We start from the raw sequence: 23308 nt of genomic DNA, 5'->3' as shown, positions 1-23308 counted from the left end.
TTATTTTGCTAAAATAACCTTATGTTATTTTGCTAAAACATTGTGTTACTTTACCTAAACCATGTGTTATTTTGATAAATTCCAGTGTTATTTTTTGTAAACATCAGCCCGTGTTATTTTATTATAAACTTGTGTTATTTCACACAAAGCTTGAGTTATTTTATTGAAATCATTTGTTATTTTGCTAAAAGATTGTGATATCTTACTTGGACTTTTTGTTATTTTGCTTCAACCTACTATTATTTTTTTTAAAATGTTTGTTATTTTTACACAACGATATGTTAATATCCTTTTTCATAAAAAAAGCTCAATTAATTATCAGTAAAGTAATTTTTACATCAAATTTCGTGTCATTCAATTTGATGTTCAAATTTAATCAGATTCTCACAAATATAAAACACTCAATTTGATTTTTAGGGTTTTAACATTTTTGATTTTGGTAATTTGAACAATTAGCTCTTCAATTCAACAAAATTTCTTAATAATAGACTGATTGAAGAACATAGATTTTGAATATTGCAGAAATTCTGTTTTTCAAGTAAGGAGGAAAGAGCAGGAAAACGAGGAAGGAATTTTTTTTTTTTTTTTTTTTTTAATTTGTGCATAGAAAATTGTGCTTTTACAATCAAAATGTCCTAAATTAATTAGAGTGTTAAAACCATTTCACGAGAAGAGTGGTTATACTTCGAATTTGGAATTGTTTGCTGATTTTCGGCAAATTTTAGCCTTAGGGAACTACATTCATGATTTTTGTATGTAGAAATATTTTAATGATAAATGATATAGTAATATACGATTTCATATATTGGGTACCACCACAGGATTTAATATAGATAATTCACTTTACATCAAACCGAATGTTATTGTTATTTTATTTTTACTATTGATATTTTACGGAAACATTAATATGATCGTTATTGTTATACATACATAATGATCTAAAAGCATAGTTATGTCAAATGACTCAAATGTCATTGAACTCGGCTTGATACATGTTTTCAAAACATTTACATTTACACTATTATCGAGTATAAACGAAGTACGAATTTTTCAGGATCAAAATTGCTAATTCACAACTATGTCAAGTTACAAAATAGAACAATAAAAAACGGAGAAAGTATTAATTAATTAACACATGAATCTCACTGTTTTGCATGGGTAATTAAAAGTAGGGTCCAATTCGTTCATGTGTCATATTCAATTTCCAAGATCAATGATGAAAGAGCATACTCCATATAAATTTAACTTTAATCCTTTCCATTACAAAATTTGTAGTAACAACTAGCAAACAACTGAACAAGTAACATCATAATGTGTCCCTCCATCAACGTAAAGATAGGATCGTCAACAATTGAGAAGTTATTGTTTGGAACTTACAAGGAATGCTCATTATTCGTAATTTCATATACATCTAAATTATACTTTGGCATCCACTCACTTTACTTTATAATTAAAATACCATAAAAGTCCTTGTACTTTTCAAAATAATTTTCCAATCTACATTGTTAAAGCAAAGCATTATGAATGAGAGTTGAGCAAATATCCATCCAACAGAGAATGTGAGCATTGATTATATTCTAATTAATTGTGAAAGTATGATTTACAGTATGTGTTTGGATAAAAAAAGGGGAAAGAAAAAGAAGGGGAGGTAAGGGGAAAGACATGGGAGGAAAAAATGATGAGTTGTCCTTTCAAATGTTTTCGTTGTTAGATAGATTAATATCTTACTATTTAATCCCTCTATTTTTCATCTCTCAAATTTCCTTCCCTCTTCATTCGTTATCCAAATGAAAGACATTTCATCTTTCCATTTTCCTTAATTCAAAATAAAATGTTAATGTTTCTGGAATCAGTAATTATACTTGTCTTACGTATCAATATCTCATAATATGAAAATGCATGATATATGATTATAAGATATTATCCTCTATATTAACAATTTAATAACATGAAGTAATATAAGAAATAATCTTAGAAAGATCACATGCATTAGCAAAGGTATAATGGCTACAAAATTAGTGTATACGAAGAATGAAATTTCAAAAATTATATCGTTTAACTCAAATTTGTAATTCCATAAAAGTTATCTTGGCATTATTCTGGTCTATTTCCCCTTTATACTTGTGAGGGAGCATTCAAACATAATTCCTTTGCCACTTCATTTTACGTGACACATTCTTTAGTCATGCTTTTCATTCCTAAATACATCTATTAATATCAAGATGAATACTCCGTATTATAAGTTTCATTACGTATACTCTGTAGATCACAAATGATTTTCAAAGAAAATCTGTGAAAAGGACTAAAGTAAAAAAACATGTGAAGGAAAAGAATGGATTTTCTCTAATAAGGGAGTTATTGTAATCTAGCAAGATCAGAATAATACAAATCCATCCAAAATAACAGTCCAGTCCAAGTAATAATATACTTACATGAACTCTGATTCTCATTTCGCTTTTGCATATCAACCAATTAAATTGTAACAAGTACGGAGTAATAATTGATGTCACCATTGTCCCCATATAATTATACAAAGCTTGTGTCCAAACGTAGTGGGGTTAAGATGAATTGTAAAATACTAGCAATATTCTTAGCGTATATTTGGAATAAATCTAGGAATTGAAAGGAATAAAAACAAGGTAATGTTGTACCAAGTATACAACTCTAAATTGGTGTACAATATAGGGCTTGTTTGATAAATGACTTTTCATTGGTTTTTTGATTGGTTTTTGGCTTTTGGCTTTTTCATTTGGTTAAACATTCAAAATTTGTGTTTGGTAAATGGCTTTTTCAGCCAGCTGAAAAGCTGGCTTTTAAGCCAAAATGAAAAGGCTACTCTAATTAGCTTTTGGCTTTTCGCTACCTAAGTTACTAATAACATCCAACAACCAATTTTACCAAACATAATATGTTTTTAAACTAATAAAAAGTCAAACAGCCAACAAAAAAGTCAAATAAACAGTCAGTCAAACAAGCCAACCAAACCAGCCGACAGCCAACATCTAGCAGCCAATTGTCAAACAAGTCCATACTATTGGAATAAATTTGACAAAAAAAATTGCATAAACTTGTATAATTGATGCTTAGTTATTCTCAATCTTTAGATATTCTTGTGTAAAGCTGTTGCATATAACATGTTCCGTAAATTTAATACTTGAAATATACATCAGTAAATAACTCTCTACGGAATAAAACAAAACGTTTTATACCCTCCCTATGCATGGTTCCTTGTCAAATAATTTAAGGGAATATGGAAGCAAGGAGGTTGGTGTGGGATGGAGAAGAAATTAGGAAACTGTCACACTATACATTAAAAGCTTAAAATCATTCAAACCCTATAGAAAAAGGAAAATGGATAAACTAGGTTGGAAAATTTGTAACCTTTGCTCGATCTTCTCAAAATTACTAAACCTTTTGATTAAATTAGAGTAAGTAACCTTTATGAGGTATTTTCTCAAAATAAGTCATGACCGATTTCTTTTAAGTGTAACCGGTTGTTTGGATTGCTTATGCCACATGTCATTGTGTGGTTAGCCAATTTTTAAAAATTTAATTAAAATATATTATTTTAATTAATTTTTAAAATTTTGTAAATTTTTTTTTTTTTAAAAAAAAAACACCTATTCAAAAAAAAAAAAAAAAAAAAAAAAAAAAAAAAAAAAAAAAAAAACACTTTTTCAAGATTAAAAAATAAAAAAATAAATTAAAAAAAAACCCTAATTTTTTAGATACTCCTGGGGGATGTGGTTTGTGCGGTGGCTGGCACGAATGGGGGTAGAGCGCTGGTATGCGGTGGGTTTTTAATTTAATACAATTTAATTAATCATCAAATATAAAATAAGAAAAAAATTAATTAAATTTAGGAAAAAAGTGACCTATTTGGTAGGTTGTAGGTCATCTGACTTATTTACAGAAAATACCCAATAAAGGTCAACTTACTATGTTAATCAAAAGGTTTGCTTATTTTGAGAAGACCGAACAAAGGTTTGCTTATTTTAAACAAATTTTCCAACTAGTTTTCATAGAAATAGAATTCTCTTCCAACCAAGCATAATCTCATATTTACCTACCAAGCAAACGAAGCAGTGTTTTTATCACTGGATAAGACGTGTAAATCTGTGTAATAACATTAATTACACTTGATCCTAAAGGCTAATTAAGATTCCAATCTTGTTGAAGATGGTCATTCAAATGGGAATCTTCTTAATGATTTCCCCTACTTCGAAGTGATCTAGCTCACAGCCTCACAGATTCAAGACCAAAAACGTGAGTGCTGAGGTCTACGAATAGCCAAGCGACAACTCTTTACCATAGGTGCAACAATTCCCTTACAGCCTTACCTCTCCCTTTACTTTCAAATGTCCGGCAACATTGGGATAATTAGTCTTAAGATACAATAATTCTGTTATCTATCCCCATTAACCCACGTACACTAGACTCTGGACCAAAAAAACCGTGATGATTGAGCTACGATCAGAATCCTACCCCTTATGGTAAAAAAAATAATAGATAATAATGTCTACCCTAGGTTCTTCCTGTGACCACAAAAAAAAAATCAAGGGGCAAAAAGGTCATTTTCATTACACCCATTTATCAATTGTATAAATCATAGAGACAGAAATGCTAGCTATCTCCATCTCCATCACAACACCATGTGCAAGCCTACAAGTGAGGCATAATGTATATTTCCTCATGTGGACCTGCCTAGGCTTACATCTATCATACACTCGCACAACCAAATGCATCATCTTGTCACACAGCTCACTCATTCACTGCACAACTTGCTCAACCAATTTCAGATTATAGAAAATTCAACCAAAAAAGAAACAATGGATTTATATTTAAGAGAACGACAATAGCCGGTTTTTTTACTACTCCATGGATTGTCCATGTATACACAGACATTTACAAAGGCAAAACATACAAGCTCATTTCCAATAACAGTTAGCATATGACGAAGTAATACACAGGAACTCTCTTTTTTCCGAATTTTGATTCAACGGGGTGTAGAAGAAACCGCTTATGTCCGCCTAAGCTTTTTTTGTTAGCAACAAGTATCCTGTTGACCTTTATAAAAGATCAAGTCGGATATCCCTATGTTTTTTGTTCATGATCATCCAAATCACTTTGTTAGAGACAACAAGGGAACCTTGGCATCAAACTGCTTTCTGTACAAATTGATGGGTGGAGTCTGGTGCAATTTAAAGCAACCACAGTTGTATGACGATCTGCATCAAAGGAACCTTCCTGCCGGAGAACTACACTACTGTCACCATGTACAATTACCCAATGTTTTAACGTGTTTAAAAGATTTGAAATCCCGCGAGATCACAGAAGTCGAGAAAAGAAGGAATCCTGTGAAAACATTCTCTGGCGCAGACACACTGGGGGTGGATCTATAACTATAAGCACACATAGGCCTACTAGAATGTACTTTCAAACGAGACTTGAGCATGAGGATTATACCGAGGTTTTTGAGTTGAGGCAGCAGCTGCTAGGCCACCCAGCAGCCGTAAGACATCAGATGTATCATCAAGATAGTACTTCGCTTTGCTAGGCTTTTGCCCAACCGTGCAGCAGAAGACCTCAGGAAGCCCAGGTAAATATGAACTTGAGAACTTCAACAAGCTTTCAAACATGTCTTCATCAGATCTGTCGTCCCCAATGCACACAAGAAAATCTGGTCGTTTGCCATCATCGATTAACGTTGTTATAACTTTCTCAACAACAAGCCCCTTGCTAACACCCTGCTAAAATCAGACAGAGACCAATTGGGATATGGAGTGACAAAACAGAGATAGAAAAGGAAGGAGAGTAAACTAACACATTACCTGTGGCTTAACTTCAACAATGTTGTGACCCCTTGCAACGACAGCTGGTTCATTGGCAAGCACATTTTCGAGATGGTCCATTAACTCCATTGCTTGCCAGGACCCAAAGTCAGGGTCTGCATCTTGATGGTGCCACACTAAGGCACTTTCTTTACTCTCTATGCTGGATCCATCTGTTGCCTCAGTATACGATCTCATGATAGGTTCAACAATATCTTTCCAATCAAGCTCTGAAGTATTAGATTCCCAATCAGCAGCTTTATTTGACCTGCAAGAAGAAAGAAAAAGTTGGGTTAAAGCAAGACAAGAAATTTCTACAGCTGGGGTGCTATTGTGAACAACTAATTCATGGATAGTTCGAGTAAATTTATGAAAATCAAAACTACTTCAGATATAGATCTACTATTATCCATTCTAAAGACAAATCAAACATTGTTGGTTTATTGCAGTATGTTGACATTAGTCGGCAATTAACTTCTTTATAAACAATCTTTTTTACTCCCACTAATAGTGTTTAGCCCTTATCTCTTCTATGCTCATATTCGTCCTCCAATTCTTAAAGCCATCTTCTAACCTTCACAATATCTACTACAGCATAGCTGAAGCCCAGGTTCATCCTCCATCATCGTTGTCAGTCACTATGAAAAAATTGATTTATACCTCAGAAACATCATAATTTAAATTGTACATAGTCAACTTACCGTAAGAAGTACCCATGTTCAGCAGCTATTCCCAACAACTGACATGGGCTTAGCCATTCACTTAATTGAGCCTTTCCTCTACCGCTGACGATGAATATTGTGTTTTTGGGATCATTGCAAAGAGCATTCAGGACAGAGATAACTTCAGGACTTGGACACTTGTTCATACTCGTTTGTGGCACAATAGTGCCATCATAATCCAGGAATATCACTCGTTTAGTGGTCCTCTTATACGCTGAGGCAATAAAGTCAACATTCAGCTTCCTGAAATTTGGCGAAAGAGAGACAACTCTAAAACCTAGCCCTAAACCAAATCCCCAACACCGCTTATTATAATGGTTTTGGCAGGCTCTTTGCAGATCCTGCACAAAGCTGCGTGCCCAATAAGCCACGTCATGAGAACTAACATATCGATAATGTTTTTCATGTCGTAATTGTTTCTCAGTATCTGGCATTGTAAGAGCCATATTCAAGGCTTCGGCAACAGCATCAATATCCCATGGATTCACTCTGATTGCACCACTGAGTGAAGGAGAGCATCCTACAAATTCCGAGACTACAAGCATGCTTGTGTGAGGAGTGACTGATATTACGCCCAAAGCTTCATCTAAAGCAGGTGTTCCTTGCCTGCAGACAATATACTTGTATGGAACCAGATTCATTCCATCCCTAACAGCATTCACTAGGCAGCATTCAGCTAAAGCATAATATGCTGACTTCTCATAACGAGGAACAGGGCGATCAATAATAACTACAGGCTCATAAGTTGGAGAGCCATACATCTCATTGATCCTTCTTGCGATCAGATAGGTCTCCCTCTTTGCTTCCTGTACATCCTTTCCTGAACTTCGGGCAGGATTAATGATTTGAATAAGGACCAACTTTCCCTGGAACTCTGGATTCTGAAGCAGCAGTTGCTCTATGGCCAATAACTTCAGACTGATTCCTTTAAATATATCCATATCATCAATCCCAACTATCACTTTTTTCCCTTTGAACTGTTCTTGAATTTCTTTAACTTTGACTGATGTGCACGGAAGATTCAAAGCAGATTCTATCCGACCAACATGAATACCGACAGGCAAGATTTTAATGAAAACAGTGCGACCAAAATAATCCAATCCAATATGCCCTCTCTTTGATGCGTAGTCCAATCCGAGCATCCTACTGCAGCATGACAGGAAATGCCTGGCATAATCAAAGGTATGAAAACCAACTAAATCACAATTCAGCAGGCCTCTCAAGATTTCATCCCTAACAGGCAAGGTTCGGTAAATTTCCGATGAAGGGAATGGGCTATGCAAGAAAAAATCCCAGCTTAACTCGATAGAATCGTTTCCTTAAAAAAGTAGGTAGGATCATGAGATGATAATCATGCACCCATACATAATCATCCTCAGGGTTTATGACTTCCATTACTTTATCAGCAAATATTTTATTAGCAGAAACATATGCCTGCCAGAGTGAGCGATCAAAACGATCACCATGGTCAGGGCACATGGGTAGCATATAATGAAATAGTGGCCACAAGTACTGCTTACAGTACCCATGATAGAATTTCTTCTGTAGGTCCTGGGGAAGAAAAGTAGGAACACATTTAAATTCCTTGAAAAGCTTCTGTGAAACCTCATCCTGCTCATTAATATCAACATCAGCCTTCAGAGAACCAATGTAGATAATTTCAGTATTGGGTGGCAATCCATTTTTCAACTGTAACAGAATTAAATCCTCATCTACAGTAAAACACCACTTTCCAGTTTCTGGATCCCTAGAGGCATGGAGAGGCAGCATATTAGCAACAACAATTATTCTCTCACGAACAACTGAAGCCTCTGTATCTTCATCACTACTTTCACGGCCATCCAAGTCAGAGATAATCCCAGGAACAGTCATAACCCGTGGAAGAGTTCTAGTGGTACATGGGATATCCAGTAGATCACCAGAGACTAGGCCCAGCAAGTTTCCATATGATTTTGATCCCATGGATAATAGTAGCTCTTGTCAAACAGCTTGACCATACAGGTTATCTGATCATTGGTAAAAATAAATCAATTAAATAAAACATGAAATGTTGACAGACAATACGGGCAGAATTGCTAAGAAATAGTTCCTCCACCCCATTTCCCTGCCTCTTCCCCAGCATAGGCAACATCAGAAAATTACTTCCAGCAACTAAACGATACACAATCAATAATATATATATATATATATATATGATTTAACATAGTTTCAGCAATCCATATGTATTCAATAACACAGCTAACAGTTGGTAACAACATCCAGAATCTTGCAGGACTGACAAACCATTAGATTATACATCAGATACTGGATCAATAGGATATTGCTACTCCCTCCATCCCCTTTTGTTAACATGAGTTTTCTTTTTGGCCAGTCTCTTTGACATCGCCTCATTCTATCAATGACTATGAGAAACCACCACTTTACATTCACATTCACTACATTTAGTCCCACCGATACCCAATCTCAACAACACTTAAGCAACCAACATTTAAAAAAATTAACAACGCCCCAATATGGCAAACAAGATGGGATGAAGAAAATATTAATACAACTCCTTTGCTACCTTATAAGCCTTAAACTGGAGAAAGCAATAATCACAACCTTTTTAAGGGTCAACTTCATATGAAGAGGAAACTTTGAAATTGATAATAACCTATGCTATGCAATGATACCTCAGGTAGGATATAACTTTATAACAAAATTATCAAAACTCAATCACTTAACAAATATATACTATCATTCAGTAAGCTGCCAATGGATGCCACGCTGGTCCACAAAGATGAACCACAGGGAAATCAATATTATAAAAAAAAAAGTAACTCATGTTCAAGATCACTAATACTTTGTATGCATAATTGGAATTGGTACTTTTGTAGAAGGTCTAATTTGCACAAAGCTTGACTCAGCCAGATGCCAACACTAATGTACTGTTAAATATGGCAAACCCAACTTTTCCAACATGATTAGTGGGGCCTCAAGATGTGGTGAGATTCAGATTTGGTTATGAAAAAACAAAGTAAGCAAAGCAATAAAACAAGGTAAAGGCTTGGTGGCACTATCACGGACGCAAGTATTGCATGTACGTGGTACAAGAAAGTGGCAGTTTGAGGATTTTAATAGCAAGTAACTTAGTCTTCTTACCTTGTTTGATTTAGGACTCTAGTATTCAAATTCCTACTTGATTGTAATCATTTTATATAATATTTAGTTATCTAATAACTTTTGTATCCTAGATCTAGTTAGAGTTTAAAATATTTACAACTTTGGTGCAGGTGTATGACTCAATATACAATATAAAAAGGATCATGGGTATCACTTTTCATTGCACAACAGCAAGAAGAGATCACAAATACTTAGGTTACTAGATAAGAGTTCTTGAGAGGGTTGGTTGTATCTCAAAGGAGTATTGTGAGCGTTGCTAGTTCTTGTTAACTTTTTAGTGAAAGTTGGTGACTTTTTCCCCTATAATTTTGTGAGGAGTGCTTCCCATGTAAAATATTGTTTGACATTGACATTTTCCCTGCCGCTTGAGGGAGCTCAAATTGGAAAAGTTTATTAATTAATTAATATATATATATAAATTAAATAAAAAGAGAGATCATAGAAATACCAACAAAAAATTTTCAGTTAAGCAGACTTGCACAGCATTCTAGTTAAATCTTTTGGTGATCACAAATATATCCAACAGACCTACAGTATATAAGATCAACCTACGCCACCCCACTCAACAACAGATGCATATTGAATAAATGCAACATAATAAACAAAGTTTAAGCGGAAAATACAACACAGCACCACAACCACACAAAATTAAACAAAAAAAAGACTGTGTATAGAGAACTTAGAAGACATTCACGAAGACATACAGGGTTGGGTCACCAGATGATGAGCACATGAGATGAGAATTTCTCAGCATATATAACTTGAGTCATGAATAACTCTAAGCTGTGATTGGATGGTACTAATGAAGTACTTGGGAACTAGGATGGTACCAACTAAGCACAACTCGGTACCAATGAACGTTATAAGAAGCCATAGGCTGAGAAATGCTCCAAGTAAGATTTCTATACACTCAAAATCTGTAATAAATAGATCAGATATAACTACTTTCAGGATCAGTTTTCCTTCAATCTTTTAGCTTCTTAAGTCAAATTCCAGAGTTCCCGGGTGTCATATTATATGTCCAGTTAACACTTACACCCACCTTGGATGAGTACTCTATGAGAAATGGAAAATCTAACACATTGCTAAACTTAACTTCAACCTTCAGACAAACTCTCAAAACTTTCCTTCCCCCAAACTCAACAAAACCTAAAACCCCCTTCATTAAATGTAAATTATTATAGAGGAAAACTAAATAGCCCCATGAATTAGACAAATTAGTTGAAGCTTTTAATACCCAATATTCTAGAACACTCCTTCATCATTAGTCCTTGCAGCAAAATCCCTAGAACCACCCTATTTTCTCTTCTTTTTTTTTTTTTTTTTTTTTTTTTTTTTTTTTTTTTTGCCAATGGATATTTTCATGTTGACAGTGACCTATTAAATCAATACTCCAAAAACTATAATTTTCCTAACTTATCACTAATAAATCCAAAAAAAATGTCAAATTACCAACAAATATAAAGATGCTATTATTAATACTAATACAAAAACAGCATCATATATCCATATTCCTTTATGAACCAACGTAATTAACATAACCAAAAGAAGATAAAAATAATACAATTTTTCTCCATAATTAATACAATTTTTCTCCATGATTAATACATAAACACAGTAATGATAAATCTAGTCTGATACCAAAACACAAATTATGAACAAACACACCAATGTCTAAAACAAAGCCGGATGTCAACTAGTTTAGTTGGTAAAAACTCTGGGTCAATATAATTCTAGACCTCGAATCAAATCCTGTCTACATCACTATCCTTCGCGCCTCTATATAAAAATTGTAAAAAAAAAAAAAAAAAAAGCCAAATCAAAGGGAAACCCAGAAAAAAAAAAAAAAAAAAAAAAAAAAAAAAAAACGATCTGGGTATTCAAAGAGTTCACTAATTTTACTCATCAATTATTTTACAAAAATTAAATTAACCCGAATTAAAGATGAAAAAATGAAAAAAAAAAACAGATGCAAAACTTCAGATCATAAGAAAGAAAAAATAAAAAGGTGAAAAAATAAAAATGAGTTGACTCACCAGAAAAATGGCAGAAAAAAATATATGAGGAGATTGAAGAATGTGAACGCACACTACACAGGTAAGAGAGAAAAAACGGAGGAGAAAAAGATGAGAGGAGAGAGAAAGGGAAAGAGAAAGAGATGGAAGAGAGAAGGTTGGGAGTTTACGTTTACCATGGTTAGATTTAAACCTTGGTTTTGGATAAGGTTTGATTAATAATATTATTTTAATTTTATTTAATTTTAACTTTCATGTGTTTGACCCTTTTTGTTACTTTTTATTACAAAAATACCTACCCATGCCCTTACCCTCACCCTCACCCTCACCCTCACCCTTACCCTTACCTACTTCATGGTGACCTAACTTCTAGGATATACTCGAAACTTAATTATTTTTTAAAAAATGAAGGCTTTTTTATGTCTTTTTAATTGAAATTAGGGTGTATGTGTATGATTTATTTTATGTATGGAAATTAGGGTGTGTGTAAAAATGAAGGCTTTTTTATGTCTTTTTTTAAAAAAAATTAGGGTGTATGTGTATGATTTATTTTATGTATGGAAATTAGGGTGTGTATAATCTGAATATATAATTTATTTTATCGAGCAAAGGTTGGTATAGCGACAATAGCACTAAAGCTTGCATCTTATAACTAAGAGATTGTGGTTAGAGGCATTTTGGGGTGGGGATTCTCTTACCGGCTTACCCTTCCCTCCCTCCCCCTCTATTTTTAAAATGCCTAGCCCACTAATCGGATCGGGAGGATATGTAAGAGGTTTCAGCTCGTTAACATCCCTTTCTTTATTTACTAACATAAAATAATGAAATGAAAATCAATGAGATAGAATTCATGAATCCATGTTGATTTTGTGTCTCCATTGAAAAGGATTATTTTGGTGTGTTTTATGAGTTGCTAGTCAATTACTTCGTATCAATTATGTCTTTCATTTACATATTTGGGTATGTGAGTAAAGAAATACTCAGTAGCTTAGATTTTTGACTAATTGTTAATTGTTAGATAACAAAATATCTAGAAGAATATGCCCATAGTATCAAATGGATCGTTAACGAAGATTTGTTTTATAAGACATAAATTGGTTGGAATGATTAAATCAGATTTTATTACCACTTTGTTGAATATTTGTTCATCACTTATAGTTAGCAAACGAAATCAAACCATTGCTAATGGTTTTTCTTATTTAAAAAAACAAAAACTCTTTTAGTCTTTCATAGGTAGGTAACGAAGCTTCAAAACTGGCTTTGATTCCTTTGTAGACGATACCCAAATCTATGCTAGTCAAAATTTTCAAGAATGACTTCGTTCAATCACATTTAACTTATAGATTTTCATTTGGAGAAAGTTATCTCAATGCTCTTTTCCATATTCATGTTTTATTCTTAATTATGATTTAGATTTGTTGGCGATTTATTTATTTGTATTGTAAGTGTAACACTTAAATCAAAATGGAGCAAATAGAAAGATTTCAAGATTTTCAATTGTATATTGAATAGACCTTGGTGACTGTTGTATTATTGTTAGAGATAATGGCCTTGTTTGGCAATTGGCTGTTGGCTGTTGGCTGCTGGCTGTTTAACTTGGCTTGTTTGACTGGCTGTTAGTATTGGTTGTTTGACTATTTATTGTATGTAAACATGTTTGGTAAAATCAACTGTTAGATATTGGCTGTAACTATGCAAAACAACCTTAAAGGGCATTATTATGTATTCTTATACATTTATTATCAGTATTATTAATTATTAATTACTAATACAAAATATTAACTACTAATTTATAATTACTTATTATTAATTATAAACTACTAGTTATTAAGTACTAATTACTAATTATTAAGCACTTAATATTAATTACATATTACTAACAATTGTTAATTACTAGTTATTAATAATTAAGTACTAATAATTACTAATTACGGAGTACTAACTATTAATTTTTAAGTACTTATAACTACTAATTTACTAATTATTAAATAATAATTATTAATTATTAATTACTAATAATAGATTATTAATTACTAATTATAAATTATTAATTACTAATTTTTTATTACTAATTACTAATTATAAATTATTAATTAATAAGTATTGATTATGAATTACTAATTATAAATTATTAACTATTGATTATTGATTATTAATTACTATTTATAAATTATTAATTACTAATTATTAATTACTGATTACTTATTATTAATTACTAATTACTAATTATTAATTATTAATAATTAATTATTAATTACTGATTATTATTATTAATTATAGATTAATAATTATTAATTATTAATTACTGATTATTAATTATCAATTATCAATTACTAATTACAAATTAATAATTAATTATTAATTATTAATTACCAATTATTGATTGATAATTATTGATTGATAATTATTAATTATTAATTATTAATTACTAATTATTTATAATTAATTATTGATTGATAATTATTAATTATTAATTATTAATAATTATTAATAATTAATTATTAATTATTAATTATTAATAATTAATTATTAATAATTAATAATTAATTATTAATAATTAATAATTAATTATTAATAATTAATAATTAATTATTAATTATTAATTATTAATTATTAATTATTAATTATTAATTATTAATTATTAATTATTAATTATTAATTATTAATTATTAATTATTAATTATTAATTATTAATTACTAATTATTAATTATTAATTATTAATTATTAATTATTAATTATTAATTATTAATTATTAATTATTAATTATTAATTATTAATTATTAATTATTAATTATTAATTATTAATTATTAATTATTAATTATTAATTATTAATTATTAATTATTAATTATTAATTATTAATTATTAATTATTAATTATTAATTATTAATTATTAATTATTAATTATTAATTAAGGATAAAAAGTAATTTGTTTAATGAAAAACCAAAAGCCAAAACCAAAAAGCTAGTAACACTAGCTTTTTGTTTTTGGCGGAAAAGCCGGCTTTTTCACCTAGCTGAAAAGCCATTTACCAAACAAGTATTTTGGCTGTTTGACCAAAAGAAAAAGCCAAAAGCCAAAAGCCAACCAAAAAGCCAACTAAAAGCCAATTACCAAACAAGGCCAATATGGAAAATATATGTGTGATATATTTTCCGTATTGATCTTATTAGAAGAATAATATATTTAGGTTTATTATATGTTAAGATATTATTTAAGTATATCTTTTAGGAAGATTGTTTCCTATCTTATGTTCTTAGGTTTTGTATAAATACTCTACCTGTTGATGAATAATAAACAAGTCATTCTATTCACTCTTCTCTATTAATTTGTCATGGTATCAGAGCAGGTTAGATTTTGGGATACTTCACAAAAATTCCCCCCCTGCCGGTGGGTTAGAAAATTAAACTCACCGGCGGGATTCATAAATTTTACCCAAAAATTCCGCTGTGCAATTTTTTTTCTTTTTTTGTGAGTTTATTCGAGAACCAATAAGAGATTTGAGTGTGGTTTACTCTAAAAGACCAATAAGAGATTTGAGTGTGGTTTACTTTGAAAAACCAATAAGAAATTTGAGTGTGGTTTACTCTGAAAGACCAATAAGAAATTTGAGTGTGGTTTACTCTGAAAGACCAATAAGAAATTTGAGTGTGGTTTACTCTGAAAAACCAATATTTGATTGGAGCTCGGTTTTGCTCTGGAAAAACCAAAAATTGTTATATTTGCAGGTTCGAAAAGAATGACGTTCCTGTTTGATTGATGACAGATGAGTTCGAAAAGCTGAACGTTCTCATCATTGAAGAAAAGAAAAAAAAATTGAAGGCGACATCACAAGATTGTGCATCTTGGCTTCAACAATTTGAAGAATTTCCAATCGCAACGTTCGTGTTACTGCCGTTACGATTGCGGGAGGGTGTTAGAGATAATATGGAAAATATATGTGTGATATATTTTCCGTATTGATCTTATTAGAAGAATAATATATTTAGGTTTATTATATGTTAAGATATTATTTAAGTATATCTTTTAGGAAGATTGTTTCCTATCTTATGTTCTTAGGTTTTGTATAAATACTCTACATGTTGATGAATAATAAACAAGCCATTCTATTCACTCTTCTCTATTAATTTGTCAATTATTTATTTGACCTAAGCTAGCTAGTTGATAAGATACATGGAAGATAATTAATATTCTAAGGCGCGACTCAATGCTTATGAGCAATAAAAGTGTGATGTTTAATTATTACTCCGTATTATCTTTTGATTAATCTATAAGTTTCACTCATATACTTTACACTTTGTATGATTATCCTATATATTTCGTGTATTAATTATTATTTTATAATATACCACAATTAATGTATGGTTCATTCATCCAATCCCATGGGTATTAGAAACAATGTGTAATCTACCTTAACCAAATGACTAATTGATATATTATTAATATTATTATAAAATAGTCCATCAAACTCTCTTCAACATGTATGTAGTGATGATCTTAAAGGTTCTTTTTGTTAAAGTAAAGTTAATAATTACATCATTTTGCACTATTTATATATTAAGGGTGTGTTCTATCCACACGATTTTATTTCTTTAAACTAATCTGACCTTATTAGACTTGAAATATGTAAAAAGAAGATGAGCATATCAAGCCCTAACTTTGACAGCATTTGTTTACAACAAATTGAAAACAAATGTTATCAATTAATGTTGCTGAATTATTAGTTTAATTAAAGTTGCACATTAGCAACCATTCTATCAAATAATGTTGTTGAATTATTAGTTTGATTGAAGTTGCACATTAGCAATCATACTAGTCAAAGTGTTACAATTTTCTTAAAACAAAGGAAGCATAAATTTGTTTGATTAGGTTGGACATTATTTAATTTAAATAAGTTTGGTTATATGGTGAATTTGTAATCTGCAGCCATAGAGCATAATTGACAAAGGGAATTAAAAATAAAAATACCCAAAAAAAAAAAAAAAGGAGTATTTTATATAACCTAATATATGAATTAATGACACTTTATTTGTGGAGTATTTTATATCTCGTTATCCACTATGCATATATTGTAAATTATTATGGATCTTGCTAACGAACGCTCCCGGGGCGTTGGATAATCATTTAAAATATTGCTTAAAATAGTATTAATTTGGAAAAATATGACAAAATTACACGTCAATCGGTTTAATTAATGTTCATTTTAATCTAATTTTTCTACTTTTAGCTAGTTTATCCAACGTCCTCGGAGTATTCGTTAGCTTTTGCCAATTAGTATATGATCCGACCTGTTTTGTTTGATTTGGTTCAAACTTCTAAGAAAGTGATAATAATCAATAATCAACAAATAAATAAATAAATTGATTATTTATTAAGCGTACATTAAAAATGTTATCTTATTGAATCCTACTAGTACATGTTACGGGTATAGCGCAGTACACTAGTACATGTTATCCAATGTCGTCTTAGCCTATATTAGCTTCTTTTTTTATTTGGTGAAGAGCTTAGCTTCTTATTTAATTAATCAACAAAGTTAAATTAGTCCAGTCAAACAAGAAAGTGTGAACAAGTCGAGTATACTTGAATGTGATCCACTAACCTCTATAATTAAAGGTCAATATCAGATTTGATATTTTCCTTTAATTAATAAATAATCTCCCATCTTCAAATCACTATCCTTATAGGTTTTAACAAGATATGAAAAATAATATGCAGTAGGTTTTTATTATTTAAAAATATTCAGTGTAATTTTAAAGAACAAGTAATATTACGTAAATGAAAATTAAGTTTTAATCAGTAAAAATAACTTAGGCCCCGTTCATTTCACCTTATTTTTGCTGAATTGAAATTATTTTTACTAAAACAAAATTATATTTGCTGAACTTAAATTATTGTTACTGAATTTAAATTAATTTTACTGAACTGAAATTATTTTTGCTGAACTGAAATTATTTTAATTCTTCTGTAAGAAAACTGAATTTTACTGAACTGAAGTTATTTTTACTGAACTTAATTATTTTTACTGAACTGAATTTATTTTTACTATAATTTCAGTCTTAGTAGACACTATAATTTCAGTTCAGTAAAAATAAGTTTAGTTCAGTAAAATTTAGTTTTCTTGAAGAAGAATTATAATAGAAAATCAGTAAAAATAATTTCAATTCAGCAAAAATAATTTCAATTCAGTAAAATTAATTTAAGTTCAGTGAAAGTAATTTAATTTCAGCAAATATAATTTTGTTTCAGTAAAAATAATTTCAATTCAGCAAAAATAAGGTGAAGTGAACAAGGCTTAAGAATAATTTTAGCTTTTGATTTTGAAAGTAATTTAATAAAGATTTTGTAGGCCAAACGTATCCTAAAAAGAATATAGTATTTGCATAATATGTTATCTATATAAAGGTTTATGTTGAAATAATTAACTCTTAAGTACTTCAGCATTAGTTGTACTAAGTAATAATTATATTGAGTGGGATAGATAGGTGATTGTTGGCAACAACTAACCAACCAAGTTGTAATAAACAATGTTTAACGGATAAAAACTGTATTATATATACGTAGTATACTATTACCTATATACTTCATTACTCGATCCATTAGTATTACAGTTGTAGGTTTAATTTAATTTTGGACCACAAGATCACATCAAGAAGCATGCATGTACCAACCTTGATGAAGGTCTAAACAACTAACTACGGAGTAATATATAAAAAAAGCATAGATTATAAATGATTAAATTTATAATAAGTAATTATTATGTACGGAGTATTACGTTATACGTATTGATTAATTTAATCACACTAATTCAGTGATTTATTCTATTGTTAACGTCTAGAGCTTACTAGCTACTCGTAGTTACTGGTACAGTAAATCTAAGTACTAATATAATTCTTTCTTTTTTTTTCTTTTCTTTATTCGAGGAAAATGTTTTTGAACATGCTATTTTGTTGACTTTTGAGTTATGACTTTTTAAAGTTTTGTTTTTTCGTAAAGTATATGAATAATCAAAATCATACGAAACGTAGACAAGTTAGGATGATGTAGGTAATAATAATTGATTTTTTTTTTTTTTTTTTTTTGAAACAAGATATTAATTATTGATAATCTTATATTTTTTTATTTTCTTTTGAAACATTGATAATCTTATATCAACGAATGATTTCTTTATTAAAAGTTATAGGCTCTATACAAGAATAGTAGAATACAAAACATATTGATATATATTGTTTTTTTTTTTTTTTTTTTTTTTTGATAGCCAATTAAAAAGAATTGTAAAATGTGTACGACGGAGTCGTATGTTTTTTAATCTCCCATAAATTAGGGAATCCAGTATTCAAAGACATAGCTGTGTTACTAGTGTATATTTCTATAAGACCATAACCGTTTTATCCCACCACTTATACAAACAAGTGTACAAAATAGCATGATTTGTACAGTATGTTATGGATATACATAGTATTTATAGTACATTTGGTGAACTTGGTAGGGAACTCACCTTTTAATTTTAAAGTCACAAGCTCAAATCCACCCAGGGCCGTTTCTGAGTTTTTAGGGGCCTAAGGGCAAACTAATAATTAGGGGCCCTATAAATTTGGGTGTTTGCGTAATTTACTAAATATAATTCAATTTCTTAAACACTATACTTAAAAAATAAAAATAGTATTAACTTAAAGTGCGAATACGCTACATTTAAGATAAAAATGTTATTGTATAAAATTCATTAAAAATATTAACACTTGAAAAAGTAGCCAAAAAAAAGTCGGTACTCGGGATTATCATATATGTACCTTGGATATACTCAAAATAAATAGTGTTATTACACTTTTTATAAGATATTAGAAAATTTATACCCTATTTGTCTTGGTTTATACTTCATGTATTCTATTTTTGGTGTTTTAAAATTTCGTTAACGTTCTAGTTTTATTTTACATACTTTTATAATATCTCCTTTGTTTTTTTTTAAATTCCTCAAATTGTTTTTGTACAATATTAAGGGACAAGAGAGTAGTAAATAATTAAGAAAATTGGATGCCAGACTATATATAAAAATAAAACTCAAAAGGCTCAAACAATAAGAGGGAAAATTGAAACAAATACAAGAAGAAAACAAGTAAACATGAAGAGTTCTTATAAAATTTCCCAAAAAAAAAAAATGAATAAAAAAAAAAGCAAATGGTTAAAATAGAAAGAAGAGTAGATTAAAAATAAAGAAAGAAGCAGAATTGAAAAACGAAACAAAAACATGAATGACAGGTATCGAACCCAAAACACAAAGCTAATTAAAATTCCACTATAACAAGATACAACTTTCTATTGGCCGTTGCACTAGTTTATTTATTTGTCTAACATTTTAGGAGATTAAACTTAATAGCTTAAACCTTTTTCATAGAAACAGAGATTTTGATTTGGGGGCCCTGGACGGCAGCCCCGGCTGCCCTGGCCCAGCGACGGCACTGAATCCACCAACTACATTGTTTAGAAGTAGAGCAATTTCTTTACCTTTCACTCGCGGATCTAGACTGACTTAACTTACGCAGTGTAAGAGATGCTAATTCAATACTCGTAGAGTCTTTCATAGTTTCATGTTACCTTATACTTCATTCGTTTCAATATTATTGCAATAATTGGATTTTTGCACTAATCATCACTCTTGTTTGACCATATAATATGATTTATACGACATTAAGCAAAGTATAATGATGTGGGTTCTTATTAGATTCGTCTCATAAAATATTTTCACAATATCAACTATATACGAAATATAATTTTTACTCCTATAAAATTATAGATATATAACATATAAAATGTGCTTTATGATGCAATCCTTGTTGGTTGTTGCAATATTTAAATGAAAAAGTCACAATATTTACAATATACTATAATTCAAAAGTTTTTTTTAATTAAGGCTATACTTTTACCATTATTTAAGTTCATGGTCCACGTAATTATAACCCTACTATTTTCTCAGCTCCATTTTATGTGTTTAAATCATACGAGCTCCGCTTTTTTTATATTTTGTGAAAAAGTGTGTTTTATAAATACTTTATGCTTAAATATAAGGAGCAAGTATAGATTCAAGCAAATGAATCCAAAACTATGCACCACAAAACTTGAAGCTTAATTGAAAGAAAACACCATTTTTCTACACTCTCTCTCTCCAAAACCACAAATACTACGAGTACGATAATTTTCCTATTTCATTCAACCTCCTCAAGCCAATCAAATGATGCCAACTCAGAAAATCATAACCAAAATTAAAAACCTTCATACGTGGGTCCCACCACTTAGTTGTCAAAACCCCCCAACATCAAAGATGGCCCAAGAAGGATTCTCCAAATGCCGCCTGATGTCCAATATCTTGACACGTGTCAAATCACGTGCTGTAAATGGGCCACACGTCTTTCCTTTGGCCTAAAGGCCATATTACTATTCATTTTATTGGATAAACCTCTTGGTTCTTCCTCATAATAATTTTGGACTTTTTCCTAATTCACCTTTTTTTTAAAAAAAAAAAAAAAAGTTAGCAAATTGAATTGGCAACTCCATAAAATTATTTGTATGCTTTTTTTAGGTGGGTGGGAGATATTAGAATTTGTTATATACATTCGGGGTCATTTGGTCATTTATTCATTTAATTAATAAATGAGTAAATAATATTTTCACTCATTTATTGGTTGAATGAACAAGTGGCCTCGGATGTATGGTATACCTGGGTGCATATAATAGGTTAATGATCAACTAATATAAAAAATTATCCACTTATAAGGTGTTTATATTTACTTCATTTTAAGCGAAAAAAATATGTAACTAATCTAGTCCCTAAGTCCCATAGTTTTATTACTTTCAAAAAAAAAAAAAAAAAAAAAAGGTCCCATAGTTTTACATATACTTAACAAGAAAAATAAATAAAATACCATTATCTCGTCTGTGAATACTTGCAACATCTGTTTCTTTCATCCGAAATATAGTTGCAGCAAGTCTTATGGAGTAGTGTAGTTGGTTATGATCTTAAAGTCATAGCTTCATCTATTCAATATCAACTACGAATTAAAATTTCATCTATATTGAATTTAACCTCCCTTGAAAGAAAGGGTTTTCTCTCTCGAAAGAAAGTGCGTCCTCTATTTGCGAATAGCTTTCTACCGGCCTCCGGTATCCCTGTGATTGTTTCTTTCTCTCTCGATTGACCTGTGATATGGAAGACGAAATTGCTTCTTTGTGTTCCAATCTCCGAATTCACGAAGAGGAAAACACAGTGATTGATTTTGGTGACATAACCCCTAGCTATGAGGAGAAGAACCTTTCCCTTATGCTGATCGGAAAACTTCTCACGCGTAGGACCTACAATGTAGATGCCTTTAAAAATACCATTACGAATTCCTGGAATCCTACCAATGGTGTTGCAATTAGGGTTCTTGGCCCTAATCTCTATGCTTTCCAATTCTTCCATTGGAAGGATATGGAGAAAGTATTGAAAGGAAGACCATGGTGTTTCGATAATATGCTAGTGGTGCTGAAGGAAATCGATGGTAATGAACAGCCGGAAGAGGTAATTCTTAATCAATCCCCTTTTTGGGTTCGAATAAAAAATCTCCCATTTAATTGTAGAACTGATGCACACATTCGAAAGCTTGTGGAGGGCATGGGTGACATCCTTGAACTGGAGGAGGACACTTTAGGGGTTGGCCGTTTCCGTAGAGTTAAAATTATGCTTGATATAACTCGACCTTTGAGACGATTTCAGAAAATAAAGGATCGAAAGGGCAATGACCTTCGTGTTGATTTTGCTTATGAACGGTTGCCATTTTTTTGTTTTTCTTGTGGTATAATGGGACACTCAGAACGTGATTGTCTTGTTGTGTCGGAGGAGGATAAGCAAGAAAAGCTTGGGTGGGGTACTAGTTTGAAGGCTACTCCTAGGAAGGGTATATCAAAGGAGAAGGAGGAAATTAATTCTTTGATCTCTGCAAAACGTTTGGTCTTTGTTACAAAGCAGCCTGATGATGTTGTTCAAGGTGATAAAGTGAGTAAAGAGTTGATTGCCCTGGTGCATCCCCAAACTGACTCGCCTAAGATCGTGAACAATTGTGCTACTACTTCTCCTTCCCCTGTTCCTGAAAAACAGAACATTGAGGCTTCGAAACTCGCAGGGACTGACAATACTTCTCCTCTGATACAGAATGTTGCTACCCCTAATAACATCATGCCTCTTGGTCAGCCTTTCTCTATAGGATGCTCTGCGAGTGAAGAGGGGCGTGGAGGGAGGAAAAAGAACCGTATACTTACTGGTTGCAAGCAGAACTTGATTTCACAAATATCCCGCAAACGTTCCCTTGCTTCTGATGGTATGGATGTGGATGGTTCTGATGGGACAGGAAAACGTCTTAGACAAGATGGCTTTGATAACTTGGAAGATAGTGCTAATATGGAGACAGATTTAGCGGCGGAGGTTGGTTCGGACCAACCCCGCCTCCCTCAATGAATGTCCTCTGTTGGAATTGCCGAGGTTTGGGTAACCCCTCGTCAGTTCGACAGCTTCGTAAGTGGAGTAACAAATTTACCCCCGGTATAATTTTT

The 23308-nt window shown here is 31.1% G+C and overlaps 1 protein-coding gene and 1 pseudogene across 2 annotated transcripts; one reads left to right on the top strand and one right to left on the bottom strand.

Moving 5' to 3' along the window:
• Positions 1 to 4810: 4810 nt before the first annotated feature.
• LOC145582842 (putative alpha,alpha-trehalose-phosphate synthase [UDP-forming] 9) lies at positions 4811 to 11895 on the bottom strand (annotated as a pseudogene). The gene is made up of 4 exons (XR_014099952.1): positions 11752 to 11895; positions 6533 to 8559; positions 5832 to 6099; positions 4811 to 5747 (listed from the first exon to the last, which is right to left on the bottom strand). The product of XR_014099952.1 is annotated as a putative alpha,alpha-trehalose-phosphate synthase [UDP-forming] 9 (transcript).
• Positions 11896 to 21926: 10031 nt separating this feature from the next.
• On the top strand, positions 21927 to 23213 carry LOC145580697 (uncharacterized). Its single transcript, XM_081637821.1, has one exon. The coding sequence runs from the start codon at positions 21927 to 21929 to the stop codon at positions 23211 to 23213; it is 1287 nt and encodes a 428-aa protein (XP_081493947.1).
• Positions 23214 to 23308: the final 95 nt, after the last annotated feature.

Source organism: Chenopodium album, chromosome 15 (assembly GCF_948465745.1).
Source record: "Chenopodium album chromosome 15, dcCheAlbu1.1, whole genome shotgun sequence".
NCBI classification, from domain to species: Eukaryota; Viridiplantae; Streptophyta; class Magnoliopsida; order Caryophyllales; family Amaranthaceae; genus Chenopodium; species Chenopodium album.
This window is presented reverse-complemented; position numbering and strand designations above follow the sequence as displayed.

Bases quoted from the DNA above. Each gene is read 5' to 3' on its own strand.
- LOC145580697 (XM_081637821.1), top strand. From the start codon at position 21,927: ATGGAAGACGAAATTGCTTCTTTGTGTTCCAATCTCCGAATTCACGAA.